General features: G+C 37.9%; 1 protein-coding gene across 1 annotated transcript; it reads left to right on the top strand.

Moving 5' to 3' along the window:
• The first annotated feature begins 798 nt into the window (after positions 1-798).
• septin7b (septin 7b) lies at positions 799-26,272 on the top strand. The gene is made up of 14 exons (XM_084088613.1): positions 799-892; positions 3,577-3,676; positions 6,559-6,665; positions 9,812-9,912; positions 11,823-11,957; positions 15,567-15,684; positions 16,647-16,739; positions 18,461-18,557; positions 19,344-19,395; positions 19,525-19,650; positions 21,903-21,923; positions 22,908-23,043; positions 24,494-24,627; positions 25,531-26,272. Exons 2-14 carry the CDS (start codon positions 3,667-3,669, stop codon positions 25,568-25,570), a joined length of 1,170 nt encoding a protein of 389 aa, XP_083944739.1. The 5' UTR covers positions 799-892; positions 3,577-3,666; the 3' UTR covers positions 25,571-26,272.
• Positions 26,273-27,232: the final 960 nt, after the last annotated feature.

Below are 27,232 nucleotides of genomic sequence, written 5' to 3'. Positions count from 1 at the left end.
TATTGGAGATTTTATAGGAAATTTTATTTATTTTATAGGCTCATCATTTCTAACCAATTATAGGTCAGTAATATCTCCATTTAAACCCAAATACAATTACACAAAGCATCTAATTTACACGTCTCAACAAAGAATTATATAATAAATAATTGATGTATAATTACTTTATTCTATCAATAAAACAGCCACATAATTGTATTGATTGAGTCATTTATTTATTTATTTTTACTTTTGTGAACTTTTGTGAAACGCTATTAAGATTGCTACTAAGATAAAACTGCAATTTTACTGGTAACAGTGTTTTGGTTTAAAACTAGTTAAGTTTATTCTATATATTGTTTTACATAATGATGTAATACAAAAATAAATTAAAAGTACGATTAATTTTAAAATACCAAATAGTAAAATAACTTTCATACTATTATACTAAAATAAAATAAAAATAATAAATTATAATAAATATTTAATCATTGTATGCTTGTAGTACAAGTTGTACTACAAGCAAACCGTGAATAAATATTTATTTATATTCATAAGCATTCAATGATTAAATATTAATTAGTATTCATAGCCTACCATCACTTTAGAAATTATATATTTGAGTAATAAGGGGAAAAATATTGTAGTAAATTATTTTTTATATTTGTATCTTTCTGGTCGGCCTCAGGGAGGTGTGCGTGCGCACTTAATATCGCGAGATTTATTGATTTTCCTGGCTATTGGGCTATTCACCAAAGTCGAGGCACGTATTTTGCGTAATCAAACTCCACTCATGTGACCGGTTTCTACGCCAATGGCGTAGCAGAGTTTCACGGAAGTGGTAACAAGGGGAATGTAGGGCTGCCAAAGAACGATCGGTTTCTAAAGCGGTATTTGAACATCAACATCATGGGTAAGTTCTGATCACTTTTACGATATACCATCTACCAAAAACATCGCCGTTTGAGGATCGGTAACGTTTATCGGGAGCGTTTCGGTAGTTTAAATCGACGCTCGCGACTGGCGCGTTTGCTTTTAGTGTAATTTAACGTTCGGTTAGTGAGAGCGCGCGAGGCATTTCCTGTCAGGTTTTTTCCTCTCGAACGAAAAACGGCGTACGTTCGTTAGAATTTAATGAACCAAATAAGTATTTAATTTAATGAGTCAAAATTAACCAAATACACCCAAGTTTTCATAATTCTTAAACATCACACCCACATACTTTGCAGAAAAACTTATATATATATTTTAGAACATAAGCAAGCTAATGTTGGTTAGCAGCTAATCACACAACTGCTGAATTAACGCAGCTGTTCAATTTCTGCGTTATATTTAACTTAAATAGATGTTTTATTAGTTATAACGAAAGTAAAGAATGTCGTGCAGAGATGATATTTAGGGTGGATAGATACCGGTTTGAAAGCTGAACATTCAGTGTTGTTCTATAGTTTGTTTAATAATCGCCATAATAATCTAATCTTAAAAGCTGTTTACATTAAATTAGTCATTTGTATCACTCCAAATGCCACTCATACCTGCTGATGTTAGGATTTAGGGATGGATAAAGCTCAAATAATGTTTCTGCTTTCATTTATTTGTTGAATAAAATATATTTGGTGGATAAAAGCAGACATAATGTGCTATTAAATGTTATTTTCCTCAGTTAATTCCTTCAGATGAAAGCAGATTCTGTATGTCATTCAGTTTGCGGTCAGGCTCTCACATCCTGTACTCAGTCAGATCTGTGTTAAAAACTGCACACTTCACCCAGTCTGACACCAGGTTTGTATAGTTTAGTTAATGTGTGGCTTTAGTATTTGGCTTTACTTTAGTCTCGGCTTCTCCTTGCATACTTTGAGAGCCTCAGAGACTAATTAAAGCAACACTGTAAAGGGCGATCATGAGATTGATTGCTGAAAGAATCCAAGTTATCATGCAGAATAAATGATGCTGTGACATTAAAGGCATCTGTGATTGTGCTGCCAACACCAATAATCACAAACACAGTTCAGTCGCACACTTAGAGCCGTCTTGACTGCTTTTATTTGACTTTATATCAAAATGAAAGAGAATTTAGCTGAATCGTTTCACATTCTGCTCTCAAATCAAAGCTATTTGAGCTGCTTTGAATTTCATAACATAATTCATATGTAGGCACAAACACATTTTCAAGTATGTAAGCATTAGTCTTTATATGGAAAGGTTCCTAGGATATGTTGAGACTTGATTTCAGTCTCTCTATCTGTTTCCATCCATCTATTTTTAAGTGCATTTTGGGATATCGCATTAAAAAAATGCTGGATTGAAACACCAAAGATGCATGTAAATTATGAAAATGCACAGAAAGAACCGCATGCGCTTTAATTGAGGTGGATAAATGTTTAATCTGATAAGAAGACGCGCTTAAACTACGATGGAAACACATTTACTGAATAAATCCCTCAAACATCATGTGACTTTGCCTCAACGTCGGCTGTGATTGGATAACTGGAGTAACCAGTGGACCAATGGCGTCGCAGCGTCTCTAATGTTGGTTTGGTGTTTCTGAAACGCCGGAGTCGAAGTGTGTGATCCGGTGTAATTCCCTCCAGAAGCGTCTCACACACACGAGTGTGTTCCCGAACACCTGCGTCCGAACGCAAACTTAGTTTATTGCTGATATTTTGCACCAGTTTCCCATGTGATGATTTTGACTCTTGAAGACTTGGGAACGAAATGCTGCTTTATTCACTAATGTTTAATGCAATATTCCAATTTTGCACATAAGTTGAATTCGCAACATTGGATGGAAACTCACTGAGCCTTTCATGGAAATGTTGTGATTTATATTTTTGTTTTGGTGAGTTATTGTGAGGAATATTCCACATGGAGTTTTAAAGGGGGGAAAGACATCCATTCAAATGTCCTGTATCATTTTTTACATGCCAAATATGATCATCCTGGAGCATTTTAATATTGAAAGGCAGCTAAATATTTCAATGTACAAACAAAGACCCAATTTATATATGCGTTTTTTCTACTCTCTTTAGTACGGCAATGTTAAATGTATTTATAAATATCTTATTTAAATTTTAACAAATATTTTATATTTATTATATATATATATATATATATATATATTATTTTTTTATAATATTTTATTAGTAACACCTTTTTTACACTTTTTTTTTTTCTTCTCTAAACTGTTCGTGCATGTTTGATTTGACTTGCCAATTTGGTTTAAACCTGGTTTCTGTTCCTATTAAAGTTACCAGCTAATCTCTGTTTCAATCTCAAGCATTTGGCATGAATTTTGGGGTGCGTATTAATAGTTATGACTCTGTGCTCAATTTCTGTGCTCTCTCTTTTCTCATCCCAAAATGCTGTTTGATGCTGACCTTCCCTGGATCTCCATGTTTCATCGGATAACATGCACTTCTGGAATTCAAACACACAGCTGTAAGTACGACCACAGTTCATTTTCATGCACAGTAAACACCTTCTATTGGCTTATTCAAGAGTAAAGATTGTATTATTTACGGTGCAAGTCTCCCTGATCAAACGTGTGTGTGTGTGTGTGTGTGTGTGTGTGTGTGTGTGTGTGTGTGTGTTCAGCAGCAGAAGAACCTGGAGGGATACGTGGGCTTCGCCAGCCTCCCGAACCAAGTGTACAGAAAGTCTGTGAAGCGGGGCTTTGAGTTCACGCTGATGGTTGTGGGTAAGAAAACACATTTGTTGAATGTATTGATTTGGATCTACAGAACCACACTCTAGCCTGCCTGTAATGAAGTTAGCAGCACTGCGTGATGGACTCGTTGTGCGCTTCAGTCATAATGACCACTCGAGAAGCTTCCGGTCGAGTTTTGAACACTTGCCAGGTTGAGACTACATTCTTGACATTTGGTCTAAATGCTGTTGGGAAAACCACACAGGAAGCTAGGGTTGAATGGCAGTGATTTCACATCCTGTTCATCTTGAAAAATGCAAGGGCTTTGCAGTGAAGAGCACTGCCGGTTTAGAAAGTGAAGAGTGTAGGTTTGAAGGTAATTCTTTTACAAGTGATACAGGATCTGTGCTGTTTTTTTTCTATAAGATTAGTCTGAAAGCGTACGGGACGGTGTTTTCTTTGGCCTTGCGTGCGAGCTGTGTTTTTTGTAGACGACATCCCCTGACCTGAGGACTCGTGGTTGAGTTATTCCCACAAGTGAAAGGCATTATTTGTGGTCTTTTTAGCTGCAAAATATTTATATAACGGTCTATGAGCAGAGCCGCTAGACTTGTTCATCACATAATATCCCAATACAGGGATCGACATTAACGCTTGGGACAAGTGGGTTTTTTGAAGGGGCAAGTGAAAGAGAATTTTACTTGTAATTTGATTAAAACATCAATAACAAAAAAATAACAAGGGAATCACCAAACGCGAGAATGATTCTGCATTAATTTATTGTAGGTGCCGATTAATAGTGAATAATACAAGACACAAAACCAGTCTCGAGTCGCACGGGTATATCTGAGGCAATAGCCAACAATACATTATATGGGTCAAAATTATCGATTTTTCTTTTATGCCAAAAATCATTAGGATATTCAGTAAAGATCATGTTCCATGAAGATATTTTGTACATTTCCTACCGTAAATATATAAAACATTTATTTCTGTGAGTGAATGCAGCACAATCGCCAACATAAATGCACAACTTTAAAGGAGATTTTCTCAATGTTTTGATTTTTATGCACCCTCAGATTCCAGATCTTCAATTGTGTCTCGGCCAAATATTGTCCTATCCTAACAAACCACACATCAATGAAAACTTGTTTATTCAAAATTTCAAAAAAATGACGGTGGTTTTGTGGTCCAGAGTCACACGTACTGACGGTAACAAGGTTGTGCTGTTGAGGCTCACGCAGAAATGGAAACAAATGAGTGCAGCTCACACAAAGACACTCAGTTAACATTACTGCGGTAAACATAACCCTAACCCAAAATGTGCAGAATACCATCACGATTGAAAATGTGACACTGATTTCATGACAGTTCAATAAACAAGTAATTCATATTAAGTCAATTACATTTTAGACGCAATATTGACTTTTTGTTCTATTTCAGCAGCGAAAATAGTTCTAAAGAAAGATCATAGCAGAACCGTAACGCATCTCACAGGAACCGTGTTTCATTACTGACGAGTCAGCGTTTTGAACGAATCGTTTGAATGAATGACTCAATGACTCGCTCATTAAGACGGTCCCCTGCCGCCTCCTACCGGTGGTTTAGTTTCATTTAAAATTATCATTCTTTCCAACATTTCTTATTTGTATATAAAAAAAATGTAAAACAATCTCATTACATAATTACAACTGCATTAAATATTTCAGTGTAAATTATTTACTTTGATTGGTAACGGCCTATAGTGTCTTTCTTATTATTCTAATTTAATTGATAAAATTTAAGAATTTAAAATATAAGATGAAGCATATATTTAAAACGATTAGGGGGAAAAATGTCCTTTATAAAGGTTAAAATATCATAAATATACAGATTTAAATATGTCAACGCTGACTGAACACTGATGAGAATATTGCTTCAGAATAAATTATATTTACAACACACACACACACAAAAAAGTCCTATTTTTTTTCCTAAACAAGCAAATTTTTTACTCGTCCAAGTGAATGACCGGTTTACTTTGAAGCACATGAAGAGAGTTAATGTCGAGCCCTGCAATTTTTAACTGGTTTTCCGTCATTAATGATGTCTCTTGCTGATCTTTAATACAAATTGGCCGCGCAGGTGGACTTTACCCAGTTGTTCTTGCTGTAGTGTTTGGGTTTGGAAAAGGGCCAGATCTGTAACGAGGCCAAACACTCGCCCTGCCAGAGGCAATTTACTGTAGTTAATGTGTTGAACTCTGCGTGAGAGCGCGCGCATGAATGTGCCACGCTCTATTAGCTCTAGCCTTCATCCAGCGCTCATCCGGTCTCCCTGGTTTAGTCCCGCTGCTCGTGCTCTGCCTTCACACTTTAATGCTAAATACCTGATAATGAAGCATCATCATATCGAGTCGGTCATGTTTGACTTTTCGAAGCGGTTCGTGTAGAGCTGCACGATTCTGGATACATTGAGGATCCCAATTTTGTTTGTTTAAAGTCCCCCTGTGGTGAAAATCCAGCTTTTAATGATGTTTATTTGTGTATGTGGTGTTTTTAATATGCTTTAATTATTAAAAATGTTGAAAACAGCTGATCTGCGGCTTATATTTTTGGGGGAAACATTTTATTTTTCACAACTATTTGATGAATTGAACATTTGAAAGAGAAATCTTTTGTAACATTATAAACGTTTTTGCTGTCACTTTTTAATCTGTTTTGAAAGCATCCTTGCTGAATAAAAGTATTAATTTCTTTCAAATAAAAAATCGTACTTACTCCAAACTTTTGAATAGTAGCGTATATAAAACCAAAGCTCATCTAAAACTCATTAAAAACTCTTCTTTTGCTCTCTTGCAAGCACTGGTGTTTCTTACAGTAGCTCTAGTTTTTATAGGATGTTGTACTGAATATTAACCTCACGTTTCTCTCTATTGTCTGTCGTTTCTCCAGGAGAGTCAGGGTTGGGAAAGTCCACGCTGATCAACTCTCTGTTCCTGACGGATCTGTACTCCGGAGAATACCCCGGGCCTTCGCACAGAATCAAGAAAACAGTTCAGGTATAAAGCCCAGTTCTGTCTGCGAAATGTCAATAGATGCTGCACTGGGAAATATCTACATAACGACTCGTTTCCACTGAGCGGTTCGGGACGGTAAACCCTGATCCGGCTAGCGTTTCCACCGCCACAGTGCCCTTACTCGATAGGCGTGACGTAGCCACGAAGAAAGAGACATAAACAACAATGGATGACATACAGTAGATCTTGTTCTTGCTTCTCGACATGTGACAAGTGCCGACATTAGGCGTTTCTTAGTATGCAAACTTCGGACTCAGGAGAATGACTCCCGAGGACACAAGTCCGGGTATTCTGCAGATGCAACAGCGCGTCACTCAGCTCGCTCTGCTACTCCGGTTATCTCTGATGTATATTTTAGGCAACAATAAACCGAAACATGTTATAAAACACCACTGTGCCTCTTTTCGTTTTCATTTAAAGAAATCTTAAACATAGCCACACAAATGTGGTTCAGGCTACACGTATTGATTATATTCACTGCATGCATAACGTTAGCCTATTTATAACCAAACGAAATATAAAACTCAACCCTGCCTCTTTTTGTTAAATTTCAGTTTTATCAATATTAGCCATTATAAAAGTATAAGTGAAAGGTACAAGAAGCTATACAATAAGAAATGAAGCAAACAATTCAGTCAAACATACAAAGTCAGCGCTCTAGCCTAACCTTACAACGGTGAAGTTAAATAGCTTAAATATATAAAGTTATGAAACTTCAGCCCTCAGTCAAAACGATTGGCCAAGGAACAAATTATAGATTCACGAGACCAAATATCGCCCGTTAGATATACACAAGACGAAATATATCTCGTGTTTAACCACTACTGAGACGTCAGAGTCGGCGGCAAACGTCAGAAGGACTAGCCGAGGAAAGGCTGTTCCAGGCGGGGTACGTGAGCGCCGAGCGCCCGGTCATCGCCTGGGTCAAATATTCATAAATCTTTATAAATAAACCACAGATTTGAGCTTTAAACAATTACATTCTCGCCTGAAAAACTCTTAAAACTACATTTCGTGACACAATAACAGTAGTTTTATATTTCAACTGTATATTAAGAAATGGCGCTTATGTTGCCATTCCCACTGTAGCATGTGCAAGTGACGAGACTCTGTCAACCAATCAGCGTTCTGCAGTGAGTACGGTACGGTACGGCTCGGCATTTTGGTTCCATTCACAACTTTTGACAGTGGAAACAGAAATAATTGCGTACTGTACCGTACTGTACCGCTCAGTGGAAACGAGCTATAAATGTTTTCAGAAGGCCTTGATAAGATCATAACTCTGCGTGCAGTTCTCCAGCATTCCTCAGTCCTCCTCCAGTAACAGCTGTGCTCCTGCATGTCTGTACCTGCAGCTTTAAGAGTGACTGAGAGTCCAAAGCTTCTCTCAGCATTACAGCTTCATGAGGAGTTACTCTGCATCACACGCCACTGATACCCAGATACCTGTCTCTCTCTCTACCTGTCTGTCTACCTGTCTCTCTCTCTACCTGCCTGTCTCTCTACCTGTCTCTCTCTCTACCTGTCTCTCTCTCTACCTGTCTCTCTCTCTACCTGTCTCACACCCTGTGTCTCTCTACCTGTCTCTCTCTCTACATGTCTCACACCCTGTCTGTCTCTCTACCTGTCTCTCTCTCTACCTGTCTGTCTACCTGTCTCTCTCTCTACCTGTCTCACACCCTGTGTTTCTCTACCTGTCTCTCTCTCTACATGTCTCACACCCTGTCTGTCTCTCTACCTGTCTGTCTACCTGTCTCTCTCTCTACCTGTCTCACACCCTGTCTCTCTACCTGTCTCTCTCTCTACATGTCTCACACCCTGTCTGTCTCTCTACCTGTCTCTCTCTCTACCTGTCTGTCTACCTGTCTCTCTCTCTACCTGTCTCACACCCTGTCTCTCTCTCTACCTGTCTCTCTCTCTACCTGTCTGTCTACCTGTCTCTCTCTCTACCTGTCTCACACCCTGTCTCTCTCTCTACCTGTCTGTCTACCTGTCTCTCTCTCTACCCGTCTCACACCCTGTCTCTCTCTCTACCTGTCTGTCTACCTGTCTCTCTCTCTACCCGTCTCACACCCTGTCTCTCTCTCTACCTGTCTCACACCCTGTCTGTCTTTCTCTCTACCTGTCTTTCTCTCTACTGTCTCTCTCTCTACCTGTCTGTCTACCTGTCTCTCTCTCTACCTGTCTCACACCCTGTCTGTCTCTCTCTCTACCTGTCTCTCTCTCTACCTGTCTGTCTACCTGTCTCTCTCTCTACCTGTCTCACACCCTGTCTCTCTCTCTACCTGTCTCTCTCTCTACCTGTCTGTCTACCTGTCTCTCTCTACCTGTCTCTCTCTCTACATGTCTCTCTCTCTCTACCTGTCTCTCTCTCTACCTGTCTCACACCCTGTCTCTCTCTCTACCTGTCTCACACCCTGTCTGTCTTTCTCTCTACCTGTCTTTCTCTCTACTGTCTCTCTCTCTACCTGTCTGTCTACCTGTCTCTCTCTCTACCTGTCTCACACCCTGTCTCTCTCTCTACCCGTATTTCTCTCTACCTGTCTCACACCCTGTCTCTCTCTCTACCTGTCTTTCTCTCTACCTGTCTCTCTTTCTACCTGTCTCTCTCTCTACCTGTCTTTCTCTCTACCTGTCTCTCTCTCTACCTGTCTCACACCCTGTCTCTCTCTCTACCTGTCTCACACCCTGTCTGTCTCTCTCTCTACCTGTCTTTCTCTCTACCTGTCTTTCTCTCTACCTGTCTCTCTCTCTACCTGTCTCTCTCTACCTGTCTGTCTACCTGTCTCTCTCTCTACCTGTCTCACACCCTGTCTCTCTCTCTACCCGTCTCACACCCTGTCTCTCTCTCTACCTGTCTCACACCCTGTCTGTCTCTCTCTCTACCTGTCTGTCTATCTGTCTACCTGTCTCACACCCTGTCTGTCTATCTGTCTACCTATGTCTTCAATTGTTTGAAGTCATATTGAAATGCTCACAAAGGAATCGATGAGGAATCAAAATTTAAATTTTATAACAAGTGTCGATTCCTGACCTTAATCGCACGCCACTGATAGCCAGAAGTGGCCCAGCAGACTAGCGTTTACATCAGCCGTCCGTAAGGTCACTCAGATGCTCTGTGCCCGCAGGTGGAGCACTCGAAGGTGCTGATGAAGGAGGGCGGCGTCCAGCTGCTCTTCACCATAGTGGACACTCCTGGCTTTGGAGACGCCGTGGACAACAGCAACTGGTGAGAACGACTGGTCGAGTGCCAGATATTATTATCTCAGCCTGGTTTAATGTAGGGCTGCACAATATTGAAGAGATATTCCATATTCGATATGCGATACGATAATGCTTAAAGTGTGTAAAATAAACTTAAATGATCTGTAAAATATATTTAAAATTATATAACCTACAGACGTGTTTTACATTCTTTTTGTGACAAGAAAACATCCCTACAGCTTCTGACAGTGAACATCAGTGTTTTACTGTATATCAGAAGTGTTATTTTAACATCAGTGTAAACCACAGGGTTCAGGTTATTCTACATTAGGGTTATTTAACAACACAAACTGAATAATCAAATGTAAAAATAAAACACTGCTTAGTTTTCACTGTATGAATTAAATACAGTATATACTGATTCTTATTAAAGCTACAAAAGTTATTCAGCCAAGAGAAGTGAGTGATTTTCTCTTTCTTTTGTTCAGTTACTGTAAGCCGTTGCGATATGCATATCGCAATATATACTAGGGCTGTACTGTCCTAGTCGATTAATTGGTCGATACGTTCTGGTTCGACCAAAATTCTGATTGGTCGATTTTCTGCCGCGTTTATTTCATCAGTTTTGCCGCGCTGAGGCACGCTCATTTCATCAGGTGGAAAGCACTAACTGCTAATGGGGGTGTTTTCAGAGTACCCTTGTTTCACTGTAACAGTCTGTCTTCAGAACACCCCCCTTGTTTTCACCTTTTTTGGATTAGCCCAACCCAAGAGAGAGCGTCGAGCATAGAAGGTTTGATGCTGAATATTATTGATTTAATTGTAAGAGCGTTTAATAGTCAGTCCTCTTCTAACATGTCAACAACAAAGAAATCGACAGTGTGACAGCATTTTGTTAAAATTGATAACAGGAAAAAGGTCGAATGCAAAGTTTGCAAGCAACAGTTTTCCACAGCTCGACGACAAACATGACATATCATCTAAAAGTGTTAAGCTCACTTGTCTGCGTTAGCTTGCCCTGTCTGTTTTGAGTAGGCTATATGAACATATCAGAATTTGCATATTTCAATGTTTTAGTGTGATAACCTAACTTTTTTATTTGGAGCCTAATGCGCAATTGCGCTGTGCTGTTGGTTGTGTTAGTTTTGAGCCTAGGATGCTTTATTTTTCAGTTATGCACTTTATTTCATTTCTGCTCTTGATCTGGTTTGTTTAATAAATATTCTTTTTTTATTAAAGTGGACGTGCCTTTTGTGTTTATTAAGAGTAAAAGCTTTAAGTTAATAGTCTATTCGTGTCTCAGCTGCGAAGCTGACCTCATGTTCAGCCTCGCTCGGTGCGAGGACATGCACGATGAAATGATAGTGTCTGACAGTTACAACTTATTATTATAACATATGACAAAAATAATTGTCTAAATTATGTTGCATATTCCTCAACAGTTCTTGTGATGATATCACTAGTTGACAACATAGGACTATTTTCGGAAATCATAAGCTATGATATTACGCAGGTGCACGTGATGCAGCGCTGTCAGAGCCGACAGACTCGAGTGTCAGACTCATTTCAGTGCAAAATAATTAGGTCAAAAACGATTTAATATACTGCAAATAGCCTACTAGTTGTTTGTTTATTTATAATTCATTTAGGCGGACAACAAGGCTACCAAGTACTGCGCACAGTGCGCATCTAATTAATTTAACGCTTTTTTTTTCTAACGTCATTTTTAGTCGATTTTAGTCAATTTTTTGTCGAAAATTTCAGGACTTCAGTCGACCAAGATTTTCTTTGGTTGAGTACAGCCCTAATATATACATTTGCGATATTTCGCTAATATCGATGTATTGTGCAGCCCTAATGTCAGTTTGCTTGATATAATTAGATGGTGTTCCTGTGAACCTAAAGCGTGACCTGAGTCTCTGTGTTCTGCTCCAGCTGGCAGCCGGTCATTGATCACATCGACAGTAAGTTTGAGGATTACCTGAACGCCGAGTCCCGTGTGAACAGACGGCAGATGCCGGACAGCAGAGTTCACTGTTGCCTGTACTTCATCGCTCCGTCAGGACATGGGTGAGGGATCAGAGACCTAATACTCTTTATTACTCTTAAAGAGGACCTGTGATGCCCTTTTACAAGGTTTTGATTTTGTTTTTAATGGGTTTGAATCAAGCGGACACCTTCTGTTCTCTCTCTTGAATCCAGCACTGAAGTGATTAAACTGCAGTTCATCCACTGGCCACTAGAGACCGGCTGCAGAAGAGACTCAATCCCATAAAACCTCATGTTAAAATGCCCAACTTTACAGCAGAAAAAAAAACATGTTTACAGTCTGGTGCAAAAAGTGGTTTTGGTCTATATAACTAATTTTGTCCTTCATGACGACTGTGAGGGGGGTGAATTTTTTTATAACTCATCCGTTTAAATTATATTAAGCCTTAAAGTTCTGCATAATTAAGGGCGTGGCCACTTGAGTGACAGGTGGATTGCCACTGATTTCACTACTAGCCGTTTGTCTGCTGTGTGTTAGCGTCACGTCACCTCAGCTAATCCGCCTCGCTGCACATTTTCGTTTATCCGGGAGTGACGCGGCCAAGATGGCGACGGCCGACTCCGCCCACTTTGGGCTTCAAAAATGCTCTTCAGAAACACTACGGTTGACGTCACACACACTACGCTCAGACTTATTTAGTCTATGGTTTGAATGCATTATTTTCCTCATATTCTCCATTGTTGCGGCTCCTCTCTTCCCAGTCTGTCAGTAACGCTCTGTTTAGTTCCTGTCTCTATGAAGCCCCTCCTTCTGAAAGCACACTGTGCTCTGATTGGTCGGCTGGAGCAGTGTGTTGTGATTGGTCGAGCGTTTCGAGTGTGTTTGGGAAATGTCCCGCCCCTTCCCATAACCGCCAGTTTAACACACTACTAACTCACTCAACCAGGCCCCGCCCCTTTATTCTGCGTATGAATTATTATAATGAGGAATATTGTGACGTGTTCGTTCCCGGAAGAAACTCAAGATACAATGGAGGCGTTTCAGGAGTTCAGAAACACTGACTCTGATACAGAGAAGAACAGGAGCTTTTTCATGTTCAAACATCAGCATTACACACTAAAGACAGATGAATGTGGAAAAAGCAGAATATATCCTTTTTGATAATAGGAAGAAAAACATGACCAGTGATATGTAGACTTCCTATTGAGCATCATTAATTAAGTCTAATACTGAGTTTATTCAGTTTTGTGAATTATGTGGATCATGTGACACTGAAGACTGGATAATGATGCTGAAAATCACAGGAATAAATTACACTTTACTATATATTCATATAGAAAACAGATATTTTACATTAGAATAATATTTCACAATTTTGACTGTATTTTAGATCAAATAAATGCAGCCTGGGTGAGCAGAAGAGATGCATGTGTAGTATACTTCTGTTTATTTTTTCCCCATTATGTTTGTCAGGTTTTTTTTCTGTTTAGAGGATTTAAAATGTATTTCATGGAGCTGTGATTCTCCTCGTAGTCAGAAAACACGAGACTGACTGTCACTGTCACAGCTGTTCTCAGACAATAGCAGATCTGTGCGCAGATGCAGTGAAGACGCAGGAGCACAATCATGATGATCAGAGCTGAAACGTGGCACACAGTCAATATCTTGATGGATGTTGTTAACCGTGATTCAAAACGGAAACCTATTTAACTGTTAAAGCTCTATAACACACAACCACTAGTAGCTTTTTATGCCTGCACAGTTTGGCATGTTTCATTGCGTTAAAGCTGCTCGATTCTGGATAAACTGAAAATCACAATTTTTTCGTTTAAATTAGAGGTTACGATTCTCCCATGATTCTGAATAAACCACTAAATAAAATAACATGTAATTTACTAGAGGTTCTGACAAAACAGTCCATTAAAAAAAAAAAAAAAGAAGTGCTTTTTGATTACTTTGAACTACTCATTTTTTTGTGAATGATTCAGTGACACTTGTTTCATTACTGGATGAATCAGTGTTTTTGAACAAATCTCTTGAATGAATGATTCATTAACTCACTCGTTAAGTCATCATTTGTTTAATTACTGGATGAATTGGCCTTTCTGAACAAATCTTTTGAATGATTCAATGACTCACTCGTAAAGACTTCACTTGTTTAAAGGTCCCCTATTATGCCCCTTTTCACAAGATGTAAAATAAGTCTCTGATGTCCCCAGAGTGTGTGTGTGAAGCTTTAGCTCAAAATACCCAACAGATCATTTTTCACAGCATGTTTAAATTGTCACTTTTTGGGGCTCAGAAAAACGCGCTGTTTTAGTGTGTGCCCTTTAAATGCAAATGAGCTGCTGCTGGACGACCCAGGGGGCGGAGCTTCATGAGCTCGCGTTCAGTCTCTCAGGACAATCTCATCTCACGGAATGATGATAATATCAGAAACTCTCAGTAACGGTGTTCATTTCGACCCGGAGTCGGACAATAATGCCTACAGAGTCAGAGTGCTGTATAGAGATGGAACAGGTATAGTTTAGTAGTTTAATTACGGTTATAACGTATTTGTCATCTGCTTGTATGTATCCATTATTAATAGCCTACAAGTCTGCTGTTTCGGATCAGGTCCGAATGATGATTAAACATATACTGATGAGTTTAATAAAGTTTATTGTACATCACACAAAAGATGAAGTGTCAGTTTTACTTCAGAAAATCACCGTAGGAGCGGAGTAAACACAGTAAGTTATAAGAAGTGTGCAAGTACATAAACGAATTTCGGTAGAGTTGAGGGAGCATTTTCTTTAAAAACAAAATAATTCCACCTCGTCTTCAGCGGCTGCCTCAGATTTCGGGAGTAAATAGAGAGAGCTCTGTGGATTAATACATCCAGCCACACAACACCTACAGCGCTTGGGAGACAGTCTCGTCAGTGCAGCAGCTGTGAGCTCGATCAGGGCGGGGCTATGTTGAAACGGCAGTGTCTGTCAACACTCGTGGGCGGGGCCTGTGCTTAGTGACGTCACTAAAGCCGCATTCTGAAGACAGGTCGTTGGGAGACACTGCTGATGATTTATGGGGATTAATAAAAAAGGAGTGAGTGGATTTGTATCACTATTGGCTGGTTGTGTACACACACTGCCAACACACATTTATGTCCAAACAGCATGCAGAAGTGAATTTTGCATAATAGGGGACCTTTAATTACTGGATGAATCGGTGTTTCTGAACAGATCTCTTGAATGATTCAATGACAAACACAAGTCACTTGTCGCCACCTACATGTGTAACAATGCATTTGATACAATCTTTACCTGAAGCATCAGGTTGATTTGCTCTATTTTGATTTGTTCTAGTTTATATCTGAACTATAACCTTTTATCCCAGCCATTCTGTGATTTAATCTGAATTAATGTACATGACAACTGCTCTCTGTGGATCAGCGGCAGCGCTTAACGCAAATCAGAGTTTTCACTGTGATCCTGCTTATAGACTTGGGTGAATTGCAAATTATTGACTAGTCAGGGGGACTTTAACAATTTTTTTGTTATAATATTCGCCTAAAGAATGATGTCGTCACTTTTGGCCACTTTAGTTTCAGTGATTCTTGCATTAGTCTTTAACACCACTAAAGACACTGAGAGAACTGTCATCATGACATCTTTATCATGCTGTTGTGTTGTATGTTTTTGCTCCAGACTGAAACCTTTGGACATCGAGTTTATGAAACGGTTGCACGAGAAGGTCAACATCATCCCACTGATTGCCAAAGCAGATACTCTGACCCCCGAAGAGTGCCAACAGTTCAAGAAACAGGTCAGTCGGCCGCCCAGTCATGTCCTCTAAACTCCTGATTAAGGAAAAGGCAAGAAGAGCCAGCAGGAGTTCCTCCGGCACCGTGTGTGTCTTGAGTGTTCTGCCATCTGTCAGGGTGTTATCTCTAGTCGCCTTATACCACAAGAGTAACACTTGACGATGTGTGACGTAGATGCAGGAGTAGTGTAAGCTTTGACGTCTCTCGCGGTTCAAACACACAGGGCATCAGCGCTCGTCATTACGTCGTGCGTCAAGTTCAAGTGGTTCTCTTTTGGCGTAAGTCGACTTGCGTACGGCCGTCTGCCGGAAGCTAGTTATTTTAGTCGATAAAGTTTTTATCATGGATAGATTCACTTTTAATGATGGATAGATTCACTTTTAATGATGGATAGATTCACTTTTAATGATGGACAGATGCACTTTTATGATGATAGATGCACTTTTATGATGGATAGATTCACTTATGATGATAGATGCACTTTTATGATGGATAGATGCACTTTTATGGACTTAAAAACCGAAACGGCCATTCACTGCTATTATAAAGCTTGGAAGAGCCAGAACATTTTTTTTATATAACTCAGATTGTGTTCGTCTGAAAGAAGAATGTCGTACACACCTTAAATCATGGGCTAATTTTAATTTTTGGGAGAACCTTTACCTTTAAGTAAAAGACAAGAAGAGACAGCAGGAGTTCAGGCCTCCGGCACCGTGTGTGTGTGTGTGTGTGTGTGTGTGTGTGTGTGTGTGTGTGTGTGTGTGTGTCTTGAGTGTTTTGCCATCTGTCAGAGGCATTATCTCTGCAGGAACCAGGAACAGGAGCACAGAAGTGCCGCCCAGACGGGAAAGATCAGATGAACAGATTTGAGCACCAATAAATAAACAGAGGATGTTCCTCGACCCTAAACACTCGCCCTTGGCGATCCTTTAAAAGGCTGTGTGACGTTTTTGTGTTTCTCTAGATTATGCGAGAAATCCTGGAGCACAAGATCAAAATCTACGAGTTTCCAGAGACGGATGATGAGGAAGAAAACAAGATTGTGAAGAAAATCAAAGTAAGAGCTCCACACTTGTGCAAGCATGCTTTCCCAAATAAAACAAACAATCATAATTGAAGTCTTTTGACAACACGTGTGTAATCAGGACAAGACAGTGCAAGCATTTCACACGCATTTGCGAATAAAAATAGGTGTGTGTGAACTGTAAAATGTATTTAGGAGTACGTGTGTGAATAAAAAGTAAGGTCATAAACTTAAATATTTAAACGGCATAATAAAAGTGTTAAGAGAATCACGATACAGCCAAATGTGATTATTGGCGATGATTTCATATAATAAATATGAGCGCTGCACATTCATAGTCAAAGAGCAGTTCACAATCAATAATCACCGTGCATTAATGCCAATTTATTAATGATCCACTGTTGATGAATTATGACTTGCATCAAATATGAAATTATGTACTTGGTGTTTGTATTGGAATATGTTTCAGATGGTTGTAAGAGACCAGACATTTAATTTTTTTCTTGGTTATTATTAGTTTTTCAGCTAAAAAGTAACTTTATCTGGCATTTAATTCAATATCTAGAACATGCATTGTTCCAATGTTTGTGATATCATAAACAAAACCAGTTCTAAACATTGTTTTTGCGGCTTAGTTTCATTAAATGTGCTGAAGGAGGAGTCTCGTGTTGTACTTTGTACATCAAACACACTTATTTCAGAAGAAAAATAAGAAATATTCAGTTTTCTGTGATCTGTCCCCTGGAAATGCTGTTGGAGTAGCAGAATAAAGTCTGTCCTCGAATGTGATCGTGGTGAAGATCTGAATCTGAACGTTGAAAGGCTGCCAAGCTTGTGTTGCTTTAGCACACGGATTCCTTGTGTACAGCCATCCATGAGTCTCTCTCTCTCTGGACTTGTACTGGGAAAGCTTTGTATAAGTGTTGTCATTCATTTTAACAAACAAAAAGTTAAGAAAAAGCACTTTATAACCCACCGTTGACGGAAAAGTCTTGCAGTGGAGAATCCTTCATGGCGCTGTCGCCGTCAGTGCTTTTATTTTTCAGTTGTGAATCCTGAGATTGATGATGAATGTCCTTTTTGCACTGAGAGAAAACCCATTTTCATGCATTTGTAAATTGTGCTCGATTAGAGCCTTTATTTCTGTCTTTAGGAAGTATTTTTCAGAGGTGTAATGAGACTAGTAGTAGTGTTATTTATTTTGGGTTTTAAATATGTGTTGGAAAAAAAAGATTTGTATGTCAGTTGTTGAATTTTGGTTTAGGCCAAGCAGAATTGGCTATTTATAGAAGTAGGAAAAAGAAAGTTGAACAAATTTTGAGCAGAATGTAGTTGCTGTGTTTTCAAACATGGTGCAAGCAAGAATATTGATTGATTTGGCTTATTACAAACATAGATAATCTTATCACTTTTGAAGGTATTTGGTGTTGTAATGAGGCTGTTCTCTCTCTCTCTCTCTCTCTCTCTCTCACTCACTCACTCACTCACTCACTCACTCACTCACACTCACTCACACTCACTCACACTCACTCACTCACTCACACTCACTCACTCACTCACTCACTCACTCACACTCACTCACTCACTCACTCACTCACTCACTCACACTCACTCACTCACTCACTCACTCACACTCACTCACTCACTCACACACACACACTCACTTACTCACACTCACTCACTCACTCACTCACTCACACACACACACACACACACACACACACACACACACACACACACACACTCACGCACAGGATCGGTTGCCCCTGGCTGTGGTTGGGAGCAACACTATCATCGAGGCGAACGGAAAGAAGGTTAGAGGACGGCAGTACCCGTGGGGAGTGGCAGAAGGTACGTGACTTTCAGTTTTAATCTCAAATGTGCAATCGGCTCGGTTCAGAAAGTTACATTAAAATAAAAAACTTAAAAAACTATGGATGGAAATGTTGCTTTTTGTGAAGAATCAGTTCATTCTGAGGAACTGTGCTCCTACGGCCATGGAAAACCTGTAAATATTAGGAAATAATTCCTGGATATATAATCTTAGTCATTAGAGTTCCCGTAGTGAATACACTCTACCATTCGCTGAATGATTTTTAAGAAATGAATACTTTTTTTTTTTTTGCAAGTATGCATCATATTGATCGAAGGTCACAGTAAAGACTATTTCAAAATCTTTTTCAAATAAATGCTGTTCTTTTGATTCATCAAAGAAAAATAAAATGTATCATGGTTTTAAAAAAAAGTCTGAACTGTTTCCAACACTGATAATAATCATAAATGTTTCTTGATCATCAAATCATCATATTAGAGTGATTTCTGAAGGATCATGTGACACTGAAGACTGGAGTAATGATGCTGAAAATTCAGCTTTGATCACAGGAATAAATTACACTTTACTGTATATTCACATAGAAAACAGATGATTTACATTTTAAATTTTTTACTGTTATTTTTTAATAAATGCATTCAAATATCGTACTGACCCTAAACTTTTGAAGGCTAGTGTTTATCCTGGATATGATTATATGCTGAATCTGCTGTTCGTGAGGTCGATCTGTCCAGCAACAACTATAAACGGCATTTGATTAATATCTCGATGTGTTTAAAACTTGATTCTTGTTTGTTTCTGCCCAGTTGAGAACGGAGACCACTGTGATTTCACACTCGTGAGGAATATGCTCATCAGGTACAAACATTACATGTCTTTCATGTATCTAAAGTAATGACACGCATGACTGGACTGTCTTTATACTTTGTGGCGTCATGTTCCTGTTATAAAGTATGAATATTTGCAGTAACCATGTGTTTGTGTCAGAACCCACATGCAGGACCTCAAGGACGTGACGAATAACGTCCATTATGAGAACTACAGAAGCAGAAAGCTGGCGGCCGTCACCTGCAACGGCATCGACAACAACAGGACCAAAGGCCAGCTCACCAAGTGAGTTTAGCAATATTAGATCACTGAAATTAAGCAGTTCTCAGTGTCTGTTTGATACGAGAACATGCCCATGGTTTAGTACACCTTGGTGTTTGTGTTGGAATATGTTTCAGATGGTTGTAAGAGAGCATATTTTAGCTCCCTCATGTGTGTGTGAATGAGCAGCTGGAAGCAGGGAAGACATTTCAAAATAAGAGTCCCAGTGGATTTTGGGCTTGTTGATAATTAAAAGTCCTGCATTATGCAGAATTTATTTATTTTTTGTTATGATTATTACTAAATAATATTTATGTGGCATTTAATTCAAGGTTTATAATAAACATAATTTCACAATTATTACATAAGTACAGTTTGAAGTAGAAATATTTAAAACTGGTGTAGTTTTTGTATTCAAATAAATTAAATAATTTTGCTAGTAAATGACTCTCCGTATAAGAAAAATAATATAGAAAATTTTCATTGCGCTCCTAAATTTTTCAAATGATTCTTTTTGGGGGGAAAAATTCAAGTGTCAAGCCTGAAAATAAACCCAATATTACCATATTAACTTGCTGAACGTTTATGAAGTGGGAGACACATGCTTTTTGATGGATGCCCTTCATTTCCCTGAATTTGTGTATTTTTATTAAGGTTTAAGATCGGTTTATATAAGTGATGCTCAGTTGGCAAACAGCATTGTAACATTTAATGTTGCATCATTTCCTGTTGTCTGATAGAGCGGAGAGAAACTGTAAACCGCCATACTCACATCTGTGGCCGGCCTACTTCTGTTCTGAAAATCAACGTGAAGTTTACAAGTCGAACCGGATATTATTCATTCAGGGGGAAATGTAGAGCAATACTATATTTGGTAATACTTTCTATGAAGCTTAGAACGAATTATAGCCCTATTTATACTTATAAGTATTACTATTCTATAAATATATTTATAAAGACTTATACTATACCTATACTGCATTATAAGAACACTTATAGTTACATTTATATTATTTTTTTATAATTACTTATAAGTCATGCATTTGTTTTTTCAATGCGCATATTCATAATCCATACACTTATTTATAAATGATCAGATATAAAATAGAAACTTGTTTGCTGTACAAATTAGTTATCAATTATGTCTTTAAGGGCTAATGTGTGCATTACAGGTCATGAATGGTAATTATGATCATGGTATTGCTTATAATAGTTCGAAATTATACTTTAAAAAATATTGTTGCAGTGTTCTGCTAGTATGTAACATTGAAAAAGTTTTTCCCCCCATTATTTTATGACAGGAATTATTGTTCATTAGTTATATTTACAAGTAAACAACTTAAAATGTATCATGAGCACATTTCTTAATATTTGCTTTAGGAAAATTGCATCCTATGTTTTCACTTTACTTAAAGCCATCAATGATGCATTTATAGAGGTTAGTAACTGTATTATCACTCACAATAAGTATTTATAAGAACACAACGCGGCAATTAATAACAATATATTCACTTATTTGACAGAAATAAATCTGAATTTACTAAAGTCATTGCAACTATAATATAATAGCATTATAGCAATGCAGGCTGCATCTTTATAAGTGCATTAATTAGAACCATACGACTGACTAATTAATACTTATAAATCAGTGTATAATGGATTATGAGCATGTGCATTGAAAACACAAATGCATGACTTATAAGTAATGATAAAAAATAATATAAAAAGAACTATAATTGTTCTTATAATGCAGTATAGGTCGTAATGAGTCTTTATAAATGTATTTATAAAATAGTAATACTTATAAATAAGTATAAATTGAGCTAAGCATGGGCTTCATAGAAAGCGTCACCCTTTATTTGATCCATTTGCCAGCAAGAATTGCTAGTTAAAAAGTGCGATTTGGAAAATATAACAAATTAAAATATGTAATATAATAAATGTATTTTGAGTTCATGTTGACTTTTACTTCCCAAATCTCTTAAATAGCTTGAAAAAATGCAGTTCCTGTTGTCGACTCTGAGCTTGAGATGCTTCACAGTTTTCTGTGGCCGATAACTCCTAATTTAAGAAGGCGAACTCTTAACACACACACACACACATGCATGAGTGTGTGTTCACGCGCGTCAGTCACATCTAACTGAGCTATGATCTCACAGGAAACCACACTGAAGTGTTTTGATCCAGACTAGACTTCTGTCTGCTTCTGTTCACACATTGTTGCTCCTCAGTGTGAGATTTGCCGCATGCTAAGTGTGTGTGTTCTTGTTTTTTAGAGATGACACGGTTGACGGCATGTAAGTGGTCATTTATATTCTTCCCGAATCCCTGTGTAGTGCGGATCCTCTCTTCCTCTGGGAACAGTGTCTGTCGTCATCCCTCCTTTTCCAACAGTTTTTCCCCGGGGATTAATCACTATCCTCATGTTCCTGATGTGAAACACATGATCCAGGATCAGTCTCTGGGTGGGAATGATGGATTGACTGATGCATCTCAAGTCTTTCTCCAACTTTGATTCGCAAAACAATTCAATGCAACAATTTGCACAAGAAATTCATTCTGCTTATAATTCATTAATATCAGTCCCTCCAGGATTTTGTGATATTTTTGTGTGATTTTTGCGATCAAAATGACTCACAATTTCCAGAATTGTGCACAAATTTTGCATTGTTTATTTTTTATGTTTATTTTATAATTACGATACCACATTTACCATATTATGTGTGTTATGTTAGATGCACAACGTCTGCATCCTCGTGAAAATAATGCATTACAGCTTTGAATAAATTAGGGATAATCCAATTAGATTTGTGATTAAAATCATTTTTTGCTATTTATTTTGCTGTGAAATGACGAATTATGCAGGATCGCAAAAAAATTGTGACATTTTGTTGATTTTGCATTGTATTCTGCGATCGCGTAATACTGGAGGGACTGAAATAAAATCCACTAATTGTTTTGAGTGGCAAAAATTGAGATGCATCATCATTTCAATCAAATATGTTCCATGCGCTCCTCTCCGCAGCTTCCCTGCACCGCTCTCTAACTCTGATCAGCACAAGCGCTTCGGCCTTTAACCGCTCTCAGGTTCCTCTGGAATCAAGATGTTTGTTTGTTCTTCTTCCTCCTCTTTCCTCTGCCTGAGCAAGACTGAAGCGCAGAGATGTTCTGTGGTCACGGGTGTCCCCCACACACACACACACACACACACACACACACACACAGATGGGAGCTGTGGGAGATGATTGTTGATTGCGTGTGTGTGTGTGTGTGTATCCCAGGAGTCCCCTGGCTCAGATGGAGGAGGAGAGGCGAGAGCATGTGACCAAGATGAAGAAGATGGAGATGGAGATGGAGCAGGTCTTCGAGATGAAGGTCAAGGAGAAGATCCAGAAGCTGAAAGATTCAGAGGCAGAGGTACTGACACGCGCGCACACACACACACACACACACACACACAGAGCGGGTCCTGGACTCCATCCGGTGATCAATCTCAATCAATTATATCCCTATGTTTCTCAGTATATTATATTTTAATACAGGTGAAACTAAAAATATTAGAATATTGTGCAAAAGTTCATTTATTTCAGTAATTCAGCTTAAAAGGTGAAACGGCTTATGAAAACCCCAAATTCAAATTCTCAGAAATTTTGAAAATGTTCATAAGCTGTAAGCCATAATCATCAAAATTATAACAAATAAAGGCTTGAAATGTCTCACTTTGCATGTAATGAGTCTATATAATATATTAGTTTCACCTTTTAAGTTGAATTACTGAAATAAATGAACTTTTGCACGATATTCTAATTTTTTTTAGTTTCACCTGTAGTATAATATAAACTCAGTATGTTTGCTCTTGGATTAAATTTATGTATTTTAATTTTATTACTTTAATTTTATTTATTTTTTAATTGAATTTATTTTTTAATTGAATTAAAAAAAATTCTTTATTTCATTTTTTATTTTAGAAGGAACCGTAGCTAGATCCATATAACCACTGGAAATGCAAAATGTTTAATGCAAGTAAAATAGTAAGAATATGGATAAAAATAATCAAGTCATGTTTACACTGTTTTTCACAAAATTAACACAATGATATTTAATTATATTTAATCATTTTCTTTTATATTCCTTCTGTGTATGTATTCCTTTATATACACTAATATGCATATTTGCACACCAGGGTTATTATAGTAAACTAAAACTAAAAAATAAATGTATTACTTAAAATATAAAAACAAACTTTTATTTCAGCTGTTTGCAAAGGCAAACATTCTCGTTTTCATTTAGTTTAATGTACTAAAATAACTGAAACAAAATTTAAATCTATAGACATTTAAAAAAAATAATTATTGAAACTTGTATATGTAATAAAAATATAATATAACTAGTATAATAATGGCAATATAAAAATATGAATGAAAACCAGGGTTCGTACAAGGAGCCTAAAGTACTTGGATTTGACTTTTTGAAATGTAAGTCCTGGAAAACCCTTGAGAACATTCATATTTATGAAGAGGAACTTAAAGTGCTTGACTTATTTAAATAAAATGTATATGAAATTTCATTATTTTTTTGTAAACACAAATATAATCTTTTCACGCAAAGTTAACACTGCGGCCCGTGCGATAAACCCCCACCAGAGCTTTTCTCGATACTAGCCAACATTATAATATAACATATTATTTATTGAACAATAATAGCCATATTAAAATTTGTATTTAATATATTATTAAATATGTCGTAAGTAGTATTTTGGATGCCTTATATCTGTCCTAAAAAATGCTAAACATGCTATCTCTGTAACGCTGCGTGTGAGCCGATCTGTGTTGTGAAAGTGTAATCGAGCCCTGCCTGTGACCCGCAGCTCCAGCGACGCCACGAGCAGATGAAGAAGAACCTGGAGGCTCAGCACAAGGAGCTGGAGGAGAGGAGACGCCAGTTCGAGGACGAGAGGTCGACCTGGGAGACCCAGCAGAGGATCCTGGAGCAGCAGAAAATGTACGCCGCCGTCACAGCTTTCACTGCGTCTGTATATTACAGTCACGTCAGGGTTGACCCAGGAGAGGCAGTTTAGTGTGAAAATTAACCTTTCGATATGTGACCCTGGACCACAAAACCAGTCACATGGGTCATTTTTTGTGAAATTGAGATTTATACATCATATGAAACCTGAATGAATAAGCTTTCCATTGATGTATGACAATATCTGGCCGAGATGCAACTATTTGAACACCTGGAATCTGAGGGTGCAAAACATGTTCACTGTGCAGAATTTTCCAAACTCATCAGAACATGAAGTTTTAACCCGAGCCGATCTGAGAAGATTACACACGCATTACTGCACCACAGGGTGTCAGTGGTATGGTATAGCGCCATAGACCCCCATTCATTCTGCACTCGTCCTGTGAGCGCCCTCATGTGGAGCCAGAGTGGAACTGCACTCGTCCTGTGAGCGCCCTCATGTGGAGCCAGAGAGGAACTGCAACCAGTTCAGAAGCCGGAAGTTTACTGAGAGTGGAACTTCTCCCCTTATTAGACATTCTCTGCTTTCAATATGTGACCCTGGACCACAAAGTCACATGGGTCAGTTTTTTTGAAATTGAGATTTAGACATCATCTGACTGAAAGCTGAATAAATAAGCTTTCCATTAATGTGTGGTTTGTTAGGATAGGACAATATTTGGCTGAGATACAACTACTGAACATCTGGAATCTGAGGGTGCAAAAAAATCGAAACATTGAGAAAATCTCCTTTAAAGTTGTGCATTTATGTTCATGATTGTGCAGCATTCACTCACAGAAATAAAATGTATACATGCATGTGTGTGTATCTATAAACACAAAATAATAATACAGTACACATCCTTCACTGATGCAGTCATTATCCTGTTTCCCACACAGGACTTTGGAAAAGAATAAGAAGAAAGGGAAGATCTTTTAAGATGGTGTTGATGATGACCAGGTTGTTCTCGTTGGCCAATCCTCTTCCCGGTTCGTGGACCGTCAGGAACGTCAAGCCAAACACACACCGATCTCGCAGCTGATGTCTGATGTTGATCTCCAGATCTCTATTTTACTGAATAACATGAGCCTCGCCACAGAACGAGGCTGTGCTTTATCATTTTCCCCTGTTAAAGATGTGTAAACCTGAAGGATCGCGCGTAACGAGGCCAGATCATACTGTAATGCACACCCACACACACACACACACACACACGACGTCTGGAGCGGATGGAAAACATGTTATTTGCTTATTTGGCTTATGATTTAGTTTTTCTCTTATTGCAGAAGTGTCTCCAAAGTATAGTGTCTGTCTAGTCAATATCCTTTGAACACCTCCTATAACTTCATTAATGTTATTTCAGTTTTTTTTAATATATATATATATATATATATATATAAATATGTATACGTACACCAAGACAGCTACCGTCATATTTTTTGTATGTTTATTAGAATACCATACGCAGACTGGTGTCTCGTCTCCATCACTCGAGCGCTCTGGGTCCAGCATGTGTGTCGCTGTACAGGCTTTCCAGAACCAGTCCAAAGCTCGTCTTGCTTTCTTATGTTCTCCATCTATGTATTTTTAATTTTATTTTTCATTTGTATTGTACAGTCTCTTAATAAACTTGTGATGATACAGGTGGAGGTCATCTCTAGATATATCTTTATAACTTACTAATCTACTAAAAAAAAAAAAAAAAAAAACTGTCTTTTTGTACAACAACAGAGATCATAATATTGAATTAATATTTTGTTGCACTTTTTACACACATTGTCCTTCTGTTTCTCATAAGCTCACAACTCGAAGAGTAAATGATTTAATACTTTAATCAACTAACTTTTTTGTTCAAAATTTACACATTTTAAATAATGCATAATCAATTCTTCTTCTAAACACGGTTTTTGTCTGACCCTGATTCACTGTGGTGAGCCTATTATAAGCGTTTATATTTTAGTCGGGGTGGTTTTCGCGGGAAATTGCGTGCATGCGTCACTCGCCGCATCGTCATATCCGCGAGGAAAGTTGTTCCGGCTGCTTTGCCGTGTGTGAGAGAGAATGTGTGTGAGAGAGAGAGAGAAAGTGTGTGTGTGTTTGTGTGAAAGAGAGAGAGAAAAAGTGTGTGTGAGAGAGAGAGAAAGAACTCATTTGTAAACTGATTTTGATACTCATGATAATGAGATGATACTCATTTGTAAATCAACATGTTCATCCGCACAGAGCCGAAGCACAACCACAACTAAACACTGTTCTTCCGCAAAAGGCATGCCGTTTTGTTTTTACCGCTAGAGGGGCAAATGTCACCTATAATATTTATTATATTCATAATAATAATCATTTGCATGGATCTTACTAATATTTGTAATAATACTTCTAAATATTTTTTACCTTTATATGATAATACAGCTGAATTTATCAACTGTCAGGGAAAATTTGTGCGTAAAGCAAAAGTATACATTATAATTATAAATGAATTAGTGTTGTTTTTTTCTAGTTTTATTAATATTTAGAATTATCTTTTATTATTATATTTTTAGGTTTCATGTTAATTTTATTTTTTTTGTTTTTTAAATATTGCTGTTTAGGTTTAAATTGTTT

Source organism: Abramis brama (genome assembly GCF_963993115.1).
Source record: "Abramis brama genome assembly, chromosome: 17".
Classification (NCBI taxonomy): domain Eukaryota; kingdom Metazoa; phylum Chordata; class Actinopteri; order Cypriniformes; family Leuciscidae; genus Abramis; species Abramis brama.
This window is presented reverse-complemented; position numbering and strand designations above follow the sequence as displayed.

Bases quoted from the DNA above. Each gene is read 5' to 3' on its own strand.
- septin7b (XM_084088613.1), top strand. The intron at 11,958-15,566 runs GTGAGGGATCAG...TTTTTGCTCCAG, and splicing joins ATCGCTCCGTCAGGACATGG to ACTGAAACCTTTGGACATCG. The intron at 24,628-25,530 runs GTACGCCGCCGT...TTTCCCACACAG, and splicing joins ATCCTGGAGCAGCAGAAAAT to GACTTTGGAAAAGAATAAGA.